The sequence below is a fragment of the Chlorocebus sabaeus genome, chromosome 7, assembly GCF_047675955.1.
Source record: "Chlorocebus sabaeus isolate Y175 chromosome 7, mChlSab1.0.hap1, whole genome shotgun sequence".
Taxonomy (NCBI): Eukaryota; Metazoa; Chordata; class Mammalia; order Primates; family Cercopithecidae; genus Chlorocebus; species Chlorocebus sabaeus.
Window position 1 is genome coordinate 119,525,208 of NC_132910.1, and position 18,215 is coordinate 119,543,422.

At 40.6% G+C, this 18,215-nt stretch overlaps 2 protein-coding genes across 3 annotated transcripts in view; one reads left to right on the forward strand and one right to left on the reverse strand.

The window, feature by feature from the left end:
* Nucleotides 1–18,215, forward strand: part of PALLD (palladin, cytoskeletal associated protein) — a 244,492-nt gene that overhangs the window by 177,194 nt on the left and 49,083 nt on the right. For both annotated transcript variants that reach the window (XM_037993683.2, XM_008000226.3), the window contains one exon: nt 17,203–17,871. In XM_037993683.2, coding sequence (XP_037849611.2) covers nt 17,203–17,871 — 669 coding nt within the window. The remainder of the gene's footprint in view (nt 1–17,202; nt 17,872–18,215) is intronic.
* Nucleotides 3,001–18,215, reverse strand: part of CBR4 (carbonyl reductase 4) — a 145,255-nt gene continuing 130,040 nt past the window's right edge. The window contains exons 7-9 of the transcript XR_012093496.1: nt 4,802–5,017; nt 4,311–4,403; nt 3,001–4,049 (exon numbers count right to left, since the gene is read on the reverse strand). The gene's annotated coding sequence lies outside the window, so the exon portion shown is untranslated. The remainder of the gene's footprint in view (nt 4,050–4,310; nt 4,404–4,801; nt 5,018–18,215) is intronic.

The window sequence follows — 18,215 nt, forward strand, 5'->3', positions numbered from 1 at the left end:
TTTTTGCCACTATCATGGACAAATCTATCACTGCTGCCCCAAATATTGGTCCCTCAGAGACCACGTTCTTATATTCTGAGGCTCTGCAGTTGATTCCTGTTCAGTAGAGCATCTGGCGAACCTCTAGTAGGACAGACAGACAGTAACCCTTGTGAGAAGTGAGGGAAGTTTTAGAACTAGGCCTCAAGGAGCGCTGTACAGTAAAAATAGAATGTGAACCACCATAAATGCAGACCATGTATGCAGTTTCAGTTTTCTAGTAGTCACATTAAAAAGGAAAAAGAAATTCATTTTAATAGTACATGTTATTTAACCCAATATATTCAAAATATTATTTTAACATGTAAACAATATAAAAATTAGTCATAAGATCATTTTCCAATCTCTTTTTAAACTAAATTTTTAAAATCTGCTGTGTACTTGACACTTACAATACATCTCAATTCTGACTAACTACTGTTCAGGCACTTAATAGCTACATGTAGCTAACAGTTACCATAGTGGGACAGTGCAGGTCTGGAGGATGTGAAATTAGGTAAACACACAACCTTTACACCCGAACCAGTGCTGCAGAATTGATGGTAATTAATCTAAATGCTCATCTCTTATCTTTTCGTGTCTGAAAACTGCTGCTGAATGTACAAACCAGATAACAGTAATAAGGGTCAATCCCAGTGGTAGAAATGGAGTTGATTTGATGGAGAAGGATCTGTTGATTCCAGATCTTCAACCACAGCCATGTGCAGCCAGACAGAAGCCCCCTCTGACTCCCAGGGCTGGAGTCGGGGCAGAGGCAGAAAGTCTAAAAACAAATACATCAATGGAATCATTTCAGTAATAAATGCTGTGAAGTAAATAAAACAAGATAATAGAGATGGGAGTACTCTTCTTGCTCATTCCAATAGTTGAGTGAGTCATCTGGGAAGTGAGTTGTGCTGTGGAGCGTGAAAGGTGATTTTAATTCAGTCTGAGAGCCAGGCACAGTGGCAATAGCCTGTAATCCTGCACTCTGGGAGGCCGAGGTGGGCAGATCACTTGAAGTCAGGAGCTTGAGACCAGCCTGGCCAACATGGTGAAACCCTGTCTCTACTAAAATATAAAAATTATCTGTGCCTGGTGGCGCACATCTGTAATCCCAGTTATTTGGGAGGCTGAGGCACAAGAATCGCTTGAACCCAGGAGGCGGAGGTTGCAGTGAGCTGAGATCGTGCCACTGCACTCCAGTCTGGGTAACAGAGTCTCAAAAAACAAAAAATTCAGCCTGAGGCAAATACTTCCCTCTAGTTCTCAACGTGACTAAAGAGATCCTCATTTTCCTTTAAGACAGAATTTCATTATTTAAAAACACAATACCCAAAGAAATTGAAGAAATTGAAGAAGCTGGTTTCTATGTACTTCAAATAATATTTTGGTGTGAGGCCCCAGATGACAACATCTTTCTCCCAGGATACCACAGGTGACATAGCTAAAATATGAAGTATGGCCTAAATAATACACAGTGAGCTGATAACTTAGGAAATATTTTTGTTTGTTTTAACCAAGGCAAACAAATTAAAGATTTTAATGTTTTATTTCCATATTTGCTTAAGTAAACTTCAAAACTAATTCCTTCCAAAGAATTTTGCCTCAGCTACATGGATGACCAGTGAATGCTGTTGGGAGTGTAGGACTACACTGAATAATCAAATAAATCTATTGAATATGGAAGTTTTGTGTTTAAAAAAAACTCAGTAAAAAAGCACTAGAACCACCATACCGTATGTATCTATATGCTTATTATGTATGGGGTAGCTTAGGAGGGAACTCGAGAAATGGTAATAGTATTTGGTTGATGCTGGAGAGGGAAATTGGACTGGGAAGAAAAAGTAAGAGATGAAGATGTACTTTTCAGTGTTCTCTTTGTATCTTTTGCATTTTGAAGAGCAGAGGTTTTTAATTTTGATGAAGCCCCAATGCATCAATTTTCTTTTCTCTTATGGATCACCCTTTTGTTGTCTTATCTAAAAAATCTTTACCTAACTTATGGTCACAAAGATTTTCTCCTGTGATTCCTTCTTGAAATTTTACAGTTTTAGATTCACATTTATGTTGAAGATTTTTTTGTTTATTTTATTTTGTTTTTATATTTTTAGAGCTGGGGTCTCACTCTGTCCCCCAAGCTGGAGTGTAGTGGCTGTAAGATCATGACCTCCTGGGTCCACTTGATCCTCCCATCTCAGCCTCCCGAGTAGCTGGGACTACAGGCATGCATCACCATGCCCAGCTAATTTTTTAGTTTTCTGTAGAGACTGGGTCTCACTTTGTTGCCAATGCTGGTCTCAACCTTCTGGGCTCAAGTGATCCTCCCCTTTCAGCCTCCCAAAGTGCTGGGATTACAGGCATGAGCCACCATCCCTGGCCTGTCGAAGACTGATATTAGTTAACTTTTGTATAAGGTATCAGTTGTGAGCTGAGGTTGGAAATCCAATAGGGTTTGGAGGGGTTTTTTGTTTTTATTTAATCATGTGTATTCTTTTAAAAATAGGATTTAATTTCAAAAGAGATTAAAAAGAAATATTGTATAGAAATGTCTGCAGTTATAATAAGGAGTTCAATTTTAAAAAGAAAAAGTTGTTTTGTTTTGCTTTGTTTTGAGACAGGATCTTGTTTTCCACCCAGTCTGGAGTGTGGTGGCGTGATCGTGGCTCCCTGCAGCCTTGTTCTCCTGGGCTCAAGCAAGTAGCTGGGACTGCAGACTCACACCATCACACCTGGCTAATTTTTTTTAATTTTTAGCATAGACGAGGTTTCACTGTGTTACCTAGGCTGGTCTCAAGATCTGGGCTCAAGTGATCCTCCCACCTCAACCTCCCAAAGTGCTGAGATTACAGGCATGCAACACTGTGCCCAGCCAAGAAAAAAGTTTTATTACAACTACTGTGCTGATTTTCAGGAACAGTCATTGTGCTTTAATTCTCTAAGCCAAAAATGTCAAATTCTGTTGGGCAAAAAGACTGTGTTGTTGACTGCACTCTCTCATATGGTCCCTTGCCATCAGCCATTTTCATAATGAAAACTTGATGGCAGTGTTTTGTTATAAGGTAAGAAACTAAAAATGGTAAAAGCCATTTGTCAGGGTAAATCTGAACTAATTATTTAGATCAGCTGAAATAAAAAGGGTTACACAGACGGAATGTGGATACTAAAACTTCATTGGTAATGAAAAGATATGGATAAATTTGCATCTGCCAGATCTGCATAGGGAGAGCATATACATGAAGTGGAGGAAGTCATCCCATATCCCTTACGTAAGGACTGAGATCCTGCTGCCAGAGACACATGTTGCAATATCAATAGAAGGTCGTCACATCACCTTCCATGAGGGAGTGGGTCTGTTTAATGCTATCATTTTGTGACATTGAGAACGTGTGAGGCCACCCACACCTTCTCTGCCCTTCACCAGAGCTGGGGCCAGCCTCTTCCGATAAATGCTAAATAATGACTATTGCTTTGAAGGTGCACTTGTTAGCAAGGGAGCCCACGTGTCTAGGGTTCTTTTACGCCATTACAGTGCATGAATAGTGTACATTTGACAGGGGATGATCCTCTCTCCCTACTCAAGTTTGGAACCATTTGACAGATAAACTGAGGAGTCAGAAAGAGATCCAAGCACCAGATTTGTACTGGGGAAAACTCAGAGGAGAAAGGGGATGTACTGCTGGGCCTCATGAGCTGTTTTATTCTTCACCGTGAGCTAAGCATACTAACACCCAGTCACAGGCAGCATTGAACAGCTCCACGCAGATCCCACCCTCCAAAAAACAGGAAGAAAAAGCCCTCTGATTGCGAGCAAGATCCAAAGAGAGAAGAGCAAGGGAGGGGCTGATCTGAGCATGCCCAGATCCATCCCCCACCCATATTCGCCACAAAGGGAGGAGACAGGCAAAGAGGGCCCCCTTCCTGGAGATCCCTCCATGAGGAAGCAGTGAAGGATGCAGGGCCCACTCCGTCAGTGTCCAGTGTTCCACCGATCCTGCATAGTAATTTTGAAAGATGATAGCATGATGTTCCTGAAAGGAAAAAAAAAAGAAGTTTCCTCTATTAGGTCATTACATATATCATGAATGACTTTAATGTCTTCTGGTTCATTTTGACATTTTTGTAAATTCTATAGATGTTTTATTTACTCCCATGATATATTTTAAAGATCAACAAATGTCCACAGCAAAGAAAAAAATCACTAGTAAATTCATAACTTTTCTATTTCTATACTTTTAACTGTTACATTAATCCTGTCTTATTCAAAAGGTATTCACCACAAAAATACTTACTAATCTTGGTTTCCTGTATGAACTCCTTGTGCTTCTGAGATTAGAGATATGCTTTTCTTTACTGGTGGCCACAATCAAGAGATAAGATCATGCCTAAAAGGACAAGTTGGGAACAGAAGTGTAATTAAGTATACTCTGTATTCGTTTTACTTAGGATTATAGTCCTTTAACAATTTCATCATATTTAAGCTTGAAAATATGCATGATTGCTGATACCACTATAGTCATATACATGTATATATGCACACCTACACATGAGTGATGAGACTGTGTTACTCAGACATAGAAGCGCTGGACAGTCAGCTACACATTACTTCTAGGCAATGGTTCATCTTCTCTCTTCAGGAAAGAAGTATCCCTTGTTGGAACCTGACAGATTTTGAACATATCTTTTCTGTGTTCTTTGTAATGTTTATCTGCGTTCTTGTTAGAAATGACTTTCTGGTTCGGTTATTTAAAAGATTAAGCCTTTTAGTGAAAGGAGTTCTCACCTTGGTCTCATCACTTGAGAGGCTAAGAGTGAAGAAACCCAGTTACTACTCTGGGCTCTGCTGGTGGCCTCCTGTGTGGCACTGCACCAAACGTACTTATTACTCAGCTGGATGAGATGATCCCGGTTCCTTCCATCCACACGATCCACGCTTTCCTGTGTATCTCGGCACACAGATACTATACATACTTCAGTGGCTTTTTCCATTGTTTTAAATCTTAAAAAGAAAAGGCACATTCTGGTGTATGTACTACTTCCCTAAATGAAGGGCCATCTATTGTATAAGTCTTACAGAATAATCATGAAATCCAGATGTGGTGTGCAGCAGACTTCATTATTTACATGTTTTGGAAAAGATTAATAAAGTACAGCAAAATAAGCTCAACACTACAGCTGTACATGCTATTCTATAAAGTATTCTTTTGAAAAGCATTTCAAGATTTTACAGCATTTTTATTGTATTGGAAACAGTCACAGATACCGTATTATAGAAAACTCTGTTTGATAGAACGCCAGATGAATAACTGTTGACTATACACAGTCATATATAACCACATTGGAAACTTCATGTAACTATGATAAATTTCTCTCATTTTTTCCTTAGGAGTAATTACATTAGATAATTGAGCTGTTTCATCTAAGAAATTATTTTTGTGGTTTTAGTCATTTCTCAGGGAGGGAACCTCATTTATTACAGTTCTCCCCAAGACACACTGGATAGACTTCATCTGCTGCTGGAGGGACTGGTTCTGCCTCCTGAGGGGAAATGGCTAGGCAGCACTGTCTTCACTGCATCTCATCCTTTGGCCTCTAAGGAATGTCAAGGTCAGCTGGTCAAAAGTTAAGAAGGGCCAAAGCCATTTAAAATTTACTGTTCTTTTCCACAGTCACAAGTCTCTTAATTCATGCTGCTAAGCTGCATCTCTTGAGCTTGCCAAAATGTATTTTTGAGCTTTTTCAAGAACTTTCTCCTTCTTCAAGAGATGAGAGGTTGGGAAGGGAGTCTAGTGATCAGTCAAGCCCTGCATTCACACCACAGACCCCTTGGCTTGTATATCTTGGCCATTAGCATTTAAACTAGCAATGGTAGACTTGTAAGAGGAAGTAAATTACTCTGAGAATCCAGATCCAAATGTGCATTCCTCACATTGATTGCAAGACCAAAATATGTAGAAAATGTTATTGGCTACATTGTTATTATTTATTCAGAAATGTTTAGTTCTTCAGTTATAGGCCTATCTTAATAGAAATTTGAAAAGTAATCTTTATAGTGTTCACCATGTGATATAATGTTTCTAAATTGCATCATATTTAGTGATACAGTATCTCAAGAGATGGAACAGCATAACAGAGGAGTAATATTAGTGATATTCAGATGTACAATCTTGAAAGACTAAAGAGTGAGTTTTATAGCATGGGCACATTTTAAAAATATTTAAAGGGGACTATTTAAAAATAATCCAACTATACTGCAAAGATATGAAGAAAGTCAGACTGAGAATGATTTAGTCAAGGCCACACAGATAATTGGTGGCACAGTCACTTCTACCAGGGAAAGCACAAAGTAGCCCAATGGCAGGAGATGCTAAAAGGGGCTGTTGGTGATTTAGAAACAAAGCTATTTAGGCCATGTGTGGTGGCTCACGCCTGTAATACCAGCAGTTGGGGAGACCAAGGTGGGAGGACTGCTTGAGCCCAGGAGTTTGAGACCAGCCTGGGCAACACAGTGAGACCCTGTCTGTACTTAAAAAAAATCCCACTGGGTGTGGTGGCACACCCCCAGGAGTTTGAGGCTGCAGTGAGCCAAGATGACACACTTCACTCCAGCCTGGGTGACAGAGCAAGACCCTGTGTTATTCGTAAACAAACACATAAATAAATACCAAGCTATTTTTAAGAATTCAAATCCAATTATTTTCGAAATAATTCTTCTTGTATTTATTTTTTTCTACCACAAACATTGTGTTCTAGAAGGAGAGTGAAGGACAAAACCATAAGTATGTAGGAACTTCCATACCATGAAATTCCATGGTAGTATTTATTGCCCTTATGTGATATATGTCTCTTGATTTTTCTCAGAAATTCAAATTAATATTATACTTGGAAAATATGAAGTCAGAACCTTTATTAATTGGTTTCATCTTCCTGTTCGCATTTTGGAAGTACAATATTTAGCTGTAAATACATGATGTTTGGCTAGTACAGACCAACAACTCATTAGTTTCTCAATATAATGAGTGCTAGTTGATGGTACTTATGCTGAAATAAGAAATTCTGGAAGCAAATTTAATTTCTTAGTTTCAAAATCAACTCCTTCAGGTTGCTTTGTACATTGTTATAGTTTTTCCAATAAATGTTTTTAAGCGTAGCATATTAGACATAACTACCTAAAGTTATATGTATGGAATGTGTTCAGAACATAGCCTGGCTGTCTCTATAGCTGTTTCAGGCGCCATTGCAATATCTATATCTCAGTAACCAAGAAACAGAGGATAGGAGGGGCAGACTTAGAGCCATAGTCTTGAGTGGAGCCCAAATCAGAAAGGTCCGCTGTATCTGAGGAAGTCACACTGCATGTGGTAAATACGAGATAAGTCGTGGTGCTTTGGTTACAGATGTGGTAACATCATGGTCATGAGCCAGAGCTCCTCAGTTTAAATCCCATCTCCACTTCTTTCCAGCTGCATAATCTTGGACAACTTACTATATATCTTTGTGCCTCAATTTTCTCATCTGTAAAATGGAGATAATAAAAGTGGCCTCTCTCCTAGAGTTTTTATAAAGATTAAATGAGTTTAGATGGATAAAGTGCCTTGAATGGTGTTTTGTACATAGTACGTGCTCTATAACAGTTAGCTCTCATCACTAGATAGTGGTGACGCTGTTGGTGCTGGCAGTAGTAGTAGCAATAGTCATGCTTGATGAAATTCTTTGGAAAAGACCTCCCCTGGTGGCTTTAAACACAGGAAATGGATGAATGGATACCCTTCTCAGGCCTCCAGGATATTTTGTAACTGTCTAAGACCTTCTTTAAGTTACAAACTTCTGGAGTTTTATGTTTTAAGAGTCTTTTTGAGCACTATATTTTTTATATGCAGGTAGTCAACAGTCAAACAGTATAGAAGAGATAAAATGCAAAAATAAAAGATGTCCTCCCTCCACCTCATTCTAGTCTTACTTTCCAGAGGTAAACACTTTAAACTGTTTTTAGCCCTTCTGGTGGTTTCTTTCACAAGTTTATGAACAATATATGAATTCATCCATTTATTGATTCATCAACTTCTGATAGTGCTATTAGATTAATTTTTGTATTGTTCTTACCAGCAAGATGTTCTTATTGGGCCTTTGGTACCAACCAGCTGATAACAGCAATTTCTTGGTCTCCCTGTGTTTCCATTTGCATATCGTAAAATAAGGAAATGGGACTTACTGGTTTCCAAGGCCACTTTCTAAAAAGTGTTAAGAGACCCTTTGAACTAGTTTAAGTGGAAAGGAAAAAAAAAGAAAAAGAAAAATTCTGAGATAAAACTGCTCTGAGGGTTATCTGGATCCAGCTGCTAAAATAGTATTCCAATTTTAACTGCCTCTCTCCCTTTTTCTTTTATATAAGGAATTGGCTGTTTTTTATGTACTAGCTTCCTTTTTGTAGACCCTTCCATGACGGCCAGGAACTCTAGGTGATTCTATCCTTTTAGACACATTTCCCTTCCATCTTCAGTATGAAAAGTCCCAGGGAAAGGCTCTGATTGGCCTGACCTGGATTATATACTTATCCTTGGATAATTTGCTGAAGCCATATAACAGTTGACTAGTCCTGGATCACATGCTCACCCTGCAACCAAGGGCGAGAAGATTGTGGCCCACAAGGAATAGGGTAGAAGCAGATCTGTAAAGGGAGGGAGGAGTGCGGTTACCAGATGAAAGAAGAATGGTAGAGAATAAAAACAGATGTCTGCCACACTTGGAGTTTCAGGAAATTGACTTTAAGAAGAAACTCATTCAATTCTCCACCTACTAGTGAGTCATTACTTGCTTTTGTGAATGCTTACTGCCATGCATTCAACCATTGGCCTCATTCTCCTTCCAGAAATAAAGCATGACCTCCACCTACACATTCTTTAACTTAGTATCAGCCATAAGCAATTCCTGGCAGTACTTCACAACACTTGAAAAACGAATACAGACATCAGTGTGATGTTCCAGGCAGACATCAGTGCTTTAGATTCCAGCCCCAACACAGGCATTCGATGCAGCCTTGTTAGAAACACTCTGTCCGGTCTTTTATGACTTGCTACACTACACAATGGACACACAAGGGAGCTGTTTCCTCTCTCTGTATAGGGACCAACTTTGTTATCTCAGGATACAGTCTATGTTTTGAAAAAGTGGCTGTAGAACAGTGCAGGATGGGAAGAATGGGTCCTATCAAAGAACTGCCTAGAGATGACTAAAGTTCTCACCAAGTACTGAAAATATCCCCGAGGCACTTCTCTTCAAGGTAAACGTAAACTTATTGCATTTTTGACTGATGATAACCAAATAACATGGAAAATGGGCACTGGTACAGGCTGCCACTGCCTGGAACATGATGGAGTGCCTCACAGATGCCAAATTAGGAGCTGCATTACCAGGTTCACAAACGCTCTCACTCGGGTTTGGGAGTTTCACATTTTGGATACTAACAAGCCAGAAATATGTAAGTACTGTTACTCTAAGAGCTCTGATACATATATATCTCCTTTATTAGAAGATGCATTTCCCTTTCCTGTATTCCACACAAAAGGATGCCTAGCAATCTTTTGACAGGTAGTAAATGACATCTATGTGCAAATTACTGTAATAAGAAGATAGAACACATCTGGCTCTGGGCGATCTGGGCTGGTGTGTGAGATGATAATGCCACTGCCAAGCTGACAGTACCATGCCAGCCTTGTGGGCTGGAGTAGTATGGAGGAGGGAGTAAGAACTGCTAGATGTTACTAGGAAGGGCTTCAAGAAGAAATGGGCATTGAAATGGGCACAAAAGGATGAAGACAGTGGATGGAGAGAAATTGGTGGGGTGGCCTTCCAAAAGAGGGCAGTGTATGAGAAGAGGCCAACAGTAAGGAAAACTCAAAGTCAGTCTGGGGAACAATAAGAGTAACAAACTTAGAAGAATGAAAAGGTAGAGATAGAGCAGCATTAGTTGGAGATAAGATTGTTAGGACTGTTTGAGGCCAAATTATGGGTATCTTAAATATCAGATATTATTTCAGGGAGACAAGTTAGGTCAGGATGAGAGCAGCTCTGTCTAGACATAAGTTTGAAGTGAAGCAGCACATGTATATTACGTGGAAGTGGATAATGGGATTCAGGACTGAGGGCTGGGTTAAAGACATCAGGGAGCGAGAGTGATGCAGTTGACTAACTCCTTGTGCAAAGAGGAACATAAAGTTTAGATCTTGGTAGGATACCCATATTTAGAGTGATGGAGAAGAACTAGTGAAGGAAGTAAGGCACAGTCCCAGAAGTAGAACAAGGAGAGTTGTGTTAGTGATGTCAAGGGAGAAGAGTGCTTCAAGAAAGATGGAGTGGGTGAGCCCATTGTCAGAGGCTGCAGAGATATCAAGAATGAGGGCAGAGAAAAGCCACGGGACTGCTGAGCAGAGCACAACCCTATCTTCATATTTGAATGAAATGTCAAATGAATTTTTGGAAGATTTACAAAATCAGGCCAAAACATCCAAAGAGTTGTGGCAGAAAGAGGGGAAAGGGTTATTAACAGAACATTGGCCACTTACCACTGAAACAGTTTGCATGTTTCCTTTAAGGGAAAGCATTATAGCAGAACCACATCCAACTCTAGCCCCATAGAAGCTATTTTAAGACACATAAAACCTAAAAGCTATTTTTGTCTTGATCTGGGTAGAATTTATCTATAGGTATATCTGTCTTAAGAAAAAAAATTACAATTAGTGTTAGCCAGTTAGTTGACAGAATATTCACAGAACAGATTATTCACAGAATAAAGTATTCCTTTTGTAAGAAGATTTACCATGGAATTGTTTTTATCTGCCTCTCAGATGCCTTTAAAATCTTCTTCTGTTTTCCAAAAACTGATATATACATTTTTCAAAAATAGTTGAAATAGGTGTGAAAACAGCATATGCATAAGGTTAATATATGCACACACACAAATAAGCACCATACTTGGACTTGTTTAGTTGTCCAAGTTTACCAGTTTCTTTGAAATTAGGTTATTTATAATGTTTAAATCTTACAGGGCTAAAGAGGACAGGTCATAAAATCTAAAAGTTTATTACAACCTTAAAGTTGAAAAACTACCCCAGAAAGGATGAATGAAGTATCCAAAGTCATAAACAGAATGTGGCAGACCTGGAGCCGCACTATTGGAACATTTCTCTACTGGGCTGACTCCATGTTTTTACTTGTAAATAACTTGCATGATAGTGCTTTATTTCTAAGAGTACTCCCTTAGGAAAATGCAACTGTGTGTTGCTGAATGCCATACAGCTTGATGGAACAGGGAGTTTTACATTGCATAGAAATCTAGGGATTTAACTTCAATTCAACAGATATTTATTGAGTGGCTTCCCTGAGAGTAAAGAGGAAGATACTGAAAATGGAGGGCTCAGCGAAGTGGAGGATTGCTATTTTTTGTAAAGACATTTGGGGAGCAGATAATGGTTATTTGTTTGGAAAGAGATGACACTCTGCCCTTAGTAGTAATCAACTCTTACAAATATTGACTGCATACCACTGTTTTGGATGTATTCTACCCAGCAAGCATAAGCTATGATGGGACTGACACAAGGGATGGCACCAGCCACTGTATGATGAATGAAAATGAAAAGTTGGGGAAACATTAACCATATGAAACCTTAAAATATGCCAAATTCATCATTTCATTGGAAGACAGAAAGTAAAATATCTGTCCTTTCTTCCCTAATTCTTCAAAATCTCAGAGAAATTTTATACTTAAGACTTTAAAGTTCCTCAAAATCTGTCTCACAGGGAGCTTTTCTTTGGAGTTTCAATTAGAAATGAGATCACTGATTTTGCTTCAAGCATTGAAAAAAAAAAAAGGTTGAAAAACAGATTTTCTTCAAAAATGTACTTTGTCTATGATAAGAATTAAAACCAAACATTTTCTATTAGGAACAGTCGGTATTAATTCCTTTTAATGTCCACTAAATTAGCATAGTTTTTATAAGAATCAACTAATATCTTCCTGCTGTTTTCACTGGCCTTTGTATCAGTAGAAATGAAAATCATTTGGGCATTTAACTGTGATGCAGAGTTAACTGTTTTAGAAGCTGACCTCGGATTCCTCCCCAAAAAACAGGCTGGGGCTGAAGCGCCAGTGTTCTGTGTTAGTCAGATTCATCAGGCACATCACAACTGCAGGCACTGGTAAAGTCTGTCCCTTATCATATGCAATTTATGTCAGGCTACAAATCCTGCTCTTTTGATGGGGTTATAAATGCTTTGGACCACATCCTGCAGCCCTCCCAGAGCCAAAGTGACCATTTATCCCACAGAGCTGGATCTCCACAGACCTCCTAGATGAGATCTCAACATCTGGCAGCCAGCGGCAGGAGTCAACTTCTGAGAAACAGTTCACATTGCTACTGACCCTTGAAGAACACCATCTCCCCACCTCTCATTCCTATTCCTTATGTTACATGAGAGACTCAGCCATCCTTTGATATTCCAGAGAAGTTCCCAGGAGGATTAGGAATTGGTCATCAATTTCAATTGCTCCTTCTCTCTCTCTCTCTCTCTCTCGGTACATGGAATGACTTCAAATAGAGATCAACTTTATGCATTAAGACATACAAAGCTACTGTTTTTCTGTGGCAGAGCCAAATATGGCTCTTATTCTAAGTACAAAGGAAAAGTCTCTCTAAAAGAGACTCAAGTCGTGTGCTGATTTCACTCAGGTCACTTCTCCCTTGAACCCTCCTCCATAATTGTGTTCCGTTCTGGCTTTGTTTGGAAAGTCACACAATTTACAAAAGGTTCAGAATGCATTGAAGGTCAACAAATAGGGCTTTGTAAAGAACCCTGTGTCCTTTTGCAATACATTTTAAACGTATACATATTCCCAAGCAGTAATCAATTTTAATTTAATTCTTGCTTTTTTTTGTTTATGGTACTTTCTAGAAAATCCAGATTTTTATCCCTGCCTTCTCCCCTAACCTTAGGGAAATGTATTTTAATTATTTTTGTACTTACAACCTCCTATAAGTCTAGTGCAATACATTCTCATTTGTCTTTTGTTAATCCTTACCGTGTAAATGATTATTCTTAAGATTGTGATTTATATACCTTTTCCCAAGGGGCAATCATAAGTTAGTGCTAAACAAATCAAGTTGTTAGATATTGACCTTCATGCAGTTGACCTAGCTTCTGTGATATGAAGATATCAATTGAGCTATGAGTAATAGAATTTTAAAAGACAATTGAAGCATTACTATAATAAAGTTATAGATGGAACTGAACCGGTACTACCTGAGTGGGAAGCCCTTGTAGGAGTTTTATTTTCTATTTTATACATTCCCAGAATTGATACATTGAAGTCTCATGCATATGATACTGAGCTAATCTTAGCCAGATGGGAATATATTGTGGGAACACCTACCAGCTCACCCCTAATTCACTTACCTACCTTCATTTGAAAATTCTTAAGATTTCCCAGTCCAATATGGGACCCTCCTAGTATAGCAATGTCCTATTGAATATGCCTGATGAACCCAATGGGGTACAGCAATTGCAGTAAGAAATTTATATCATTGTTGTCATTGACAGTGATGAGTCCACCATGTTTAGTGTTTGGCCAGGTGCTGTGAAGATGCCAAAAGTTACCCTCCTTACCTTTAAAGTACTTATAAATATCAGGACCAGAGGAGCTTATGGTTCAGAGGGTACAGTCTTGTAACTCTTCATACAATGGCTTCTGTCACACAGTCAAATACGAAAGAAAGCATATAAACCAACAGCATATTTATTCACAGATCACAAATGTTTTTCAGCTTTGTGATCTCAAGAGTTTTTCTAGATGATTATGAATACCCCTTCTTTATTATTATGAGCAGGAGATAAATTACTTGCAATCGAGATATTGCTCCAGAGAGACATACCAGGAATTTCCAATTTACATAAAAGTTGTTTTGTGGAAATTTACTTTCACATCATTTATTTTAAACTTGGGTTACAGTTTCCCAGAGAAAAAGTGATATGTAGTAATAACAGCCAACATTTTAACAACCTTTTTTGTTTACTGGGCACTCTATAGAGAATGATGTATCACCAGGCCTTCTGAGCCAGCCAGCCCTTCACATCCAGGTTCTGCCCTTGGACACATTACTTGACCTCACTAACTGATGGTGAATGTTTTAAACGGGGATAACAATCCCTGCCTCCTAGGGTTGGTGTGTGTCTCCAGTGCTAGGCACATGGTAAGTGCCCTACGGCTTCGTGATGAGGAGAAGGGGGAGGAGCAGTGCTAAAACCAGCCATCTTAGCTGGTCTCAAGACAGCCCCATTTCCAGTTCCCCATCGGCTCACCTGCCACTGCTGTTCCTTTGCTAGTCACCTGCAATGGAAATAGGTGAAGAGAAACCCCCTGCAATAATTAAACATTGTTCCTATTTTAAAAGGTCTGGTTTGTAAAGTAACCAGGATTGATATGATTCTCTTCTGCTGAGAAAGATAATTTATTGAGCTCACACTCCGAACCAGGCACTGTGCTCATCATTTAATTCTCACAATGACCCCACAAGCTAGTAGCTGGCTAGTATTTCCAAAAAGTTCAGTTTCATTTTTTTTTTTTTCAGAGAAAAGACAGCAGAAAAAAAAAATGGAGAAACTAAAAAAGTAATGAATTTCCTATGACAAATAACTTCTAAGTAATTTCCAAAAGCTATAGGCAACCTTGCGTTTCTGGTACCTTTCATTCTTTCAGCCTTTTTTTAATCTCTGTGAAAATCAACTTTTCTAAAAATAGCTTAATGAGGAAGAAGAAAATGGTAAAATTGTGCATTTCATCACATCACATTCCAGACAGGAAATTCATTTAACTTACGTATTTAAAAGATTATCATTTGCACAGAAATAAAGTCAGACACTTTAAAATTCAAAAGATGTGTTTGTGCTCCTTTTCCCCACCCCCTCCATTCGCTGCATATTATATTCTTCATGCCTCACTGAACCACTGAAAAATGGGGAAGTCAAAACTCTAGCAAAGTTCTTCAGTGCAGTATATACTAGCAGCCAAATCACTAGAATGCCTGTTCATTTCTTGTGAAATGCTACATTCATAATTTCTTAAACTGTCACTTCATACTAAAGATGGCACTTCCACAGCTTTAAGCCCACTTGGGTTAGCAAACATGGTGGTTCTTTTTAATGCCCGAATGAATAGGTTGACCCATAGAGAAGTTTAGAACCAATATAGTCATGGTCTGGGCTTTCCTGCCCTGGTTTCTTTGAAGACTGGCTCTCATAGGGGCACTCCCTAATCCTGGGGTCAGGGAATCCTCACATCAGGTACAGGGCATGATACGATTTCTGTAGCTACTTCAGTAGAGTCACCACACACAGCAATTTGCTGACGTCAGGCCAAGCCTAAAATACTTAAAACACAGCTGTGGCTTTGGCCATTGTGAGCCCAGGTGGGGACAGAGTAGGGGAGCAGCGCCTTTGAGGAGAGCCACACAGATGGCTTCCAATCCAGATGCAGAGGTCAGCTGAAGGGTGTGGAAGAGTGTTGATGGTAAACATCCTAGGACGGGGATGCATGCTGCCCTAGTGAGGAAATGTAAGAGAGACAGCAAAGGCAGGGAGATGAAGCATTTGGGGACTCAGAATAGAGAGTGCTGGATAATGGATTTTAGAGCTAGTGGGTGGTTTTTATGAGTTCTATTCCTGGGCCAGTTCTAAATGCATGAATGCAAGAGCACATGTGCTGGACAGTCTACCCAAACCACATAGACATCTGGAACTTCAGGGCAGTGGTGAATCCCAGCAGTGACATGGCTACTTTGAAAACACTCAAGTTCAATAGGATCCCACAAAGTTCTTTGTTGTTCAAGTATTTGATGCTCTGTACTTATTAAGAACATAGAACCATCTCCTCATTACACCTTTCAGTTCCCAAGAAAGTGTGTCTGTCTTCTCATGGACTTAAGTGTAATCACTTTACTGGATAATTATAGAAGGGAACAGAAGACACAGAATAGAGTTTAGAACTTGCTGATGTTCCCACAGCTCATGATACTTGAGAAAAGACCTAGATATTTCTTCCCTTTTTATTGGCCGCTTCAATTCTTTGTGTTGCTGAGTCTCTGAAGGCTTGATTTTTGCCTATGGATAAGAAAGTTTTGGGGTCTGATTTTTCGTTTTAAAAGGTTTATTGTCTATTCATAGATACTTGTTTTATCTGCTTGTTATAGTGCCACCTGAAGTTGAAGTTTCTTGTGACAGCTATTGGTCTCTATGTTTACCTCATGTGAATAAAGGAAAACATCCTGGATGTACAGCAAAGTTGTGGAGTAAAAGAGTGAGATATTAGATCATTGCTAGCTGCTTACTCTTATTTCAGAAATAAAAATTTGAACTATCTCTTATCAATGGTAAATATTTGGGGAATTAAGTATACGTTATTATAAAACATTTTCCTATCGTTTATTGAACACCTACCTGTTATAGATGTCACTTGTTTACATGTGTTTGAAATAGCATGCAATATCAGTGTGTATTAAGGTTTGTGTAAGAAATTGGCAATTCATTTTACTACTAAAATTTTGCATAAAGACTTTCTTAGGGGACAAATGTAGAGATTAAAGTAATTTTTTTTAAATCCACCTGTGGTATTTATTGAATGTAGAGTTGACAGCACTGAAGTAGGCAAATTGGACTCACCCAAATCTGCCAAATATAACTTCAACCAAGTGTGTGGTTTTTTGTTTGTTTGTTTGTTTTTTTGCTTTTAACTTTCTCATTTTGATAGAATTCTTTTACCAAAAATTGGCTACAAATGAGAGGATTGAGAACTGATGTTGAAATGTTTTTCTCTTAATATTTCTTGATCCGTTAAAAACAAAATATGGCTCCTGGAAGTCAGACAGAATTTCCATCAGGATTTGTAAACTGGTTGGGATCACCTTATGTGAAACTTAAATGAGACAGTGAAATGGGCGAGCATAATTCACTGACTTAGCACTTGGTCCAGAATGAACTGCTGGCACCACACTTCGGGCTGCTGTGTGTGCCCATTCCCTGGGTGTTCTCTGCAGCTGGCCTAAGTGCCAGGCGATGCTCACAAGCTGAGCTCACTCCTGGAATGCACGTTCCTTGCCGTTCCATCTCTGAAGGTGTCACTTCTCTCTCTCCCCACAGGGACCCTCTGAAGATCCAGCAACTCCAGAACCAAATCCGACTGGAGCAGGAGGCCGGCGCCCGGCAGCCTCCGCCAGCCCCGCGCAGCGCGCCACCCTCGCCACCCTTCCCGCCGCCGCCCGCCTTCCCCGAGCTCGCGGCCTGCACGCCGCCCGCGTCCCCGGAGCCCATGAGCGCGCTGGCCTCCCGCTCCGCCCCCGCCATGCAGTCCTCCGGCTCCTTCAACTACGCGCGCCCCAAGCAGTTCATCGCCGCGCAGAACCTCGGGCCTGCGTCGGGCCACGGCACGCCAGCCTCCAGCCCCAGCTCATCCAGCCTCCCGTCGCCCATGTCCCCGACGCCAAGGCAGTTCGGCCGCGCGCCCATGCCGCCCTTCGCGCAGCCCTTCGGCGCCGAGCCCGAGGCCCCGTGGGGCTCCTCCTCGCCGTCTCCCCCGCCGCCGCCGCCCCCGGTCTTCAGCCCCACGGCTGCCTTCCCGGTGCCCGACGTGTTCCCACTGCCGCCGCCACCACCGCCGCTCCCGAGCCCGGGGCAGGCGTCCCACTGCTCTCCCGCCACCCGCTTCGGCCACAGCCAGACGCCCGCGGCCTTCCTCAGCGCCCTGCTGCCCTCGCAGCCTCCGCCGGCGGCCGTCAATGCCCTGGGGCTGCCCAAGGGTGTCACCCCCGCGTGAGTAACAGCCGCAGGCCTCCGCTCCCTGCCTCTCCGCCTCGGGTCGCCCTGGGGCTCCCACATCCCCATACATGCGCGCCCATCAGCCTGCAACCCAGAGCACCTCAGTAACATTTCACACATTTTCCTCCATGCGATGTAAAAATTCTTAGCGGCTATTTGACTCAGTGATTCTTGCGTGGCCACTTGACATGATCAAAATCAGAACTTTTTCGTCTGAATTAATATGAGATTCTCATGAGGAACTATTCAAAATCTATGCAGTGCTCTCTTAATAATTATGACGGGGGGAGGGGCTTAGCTACCGTTTATCGAGCACTGTGCTAAGCAACTCACGTATA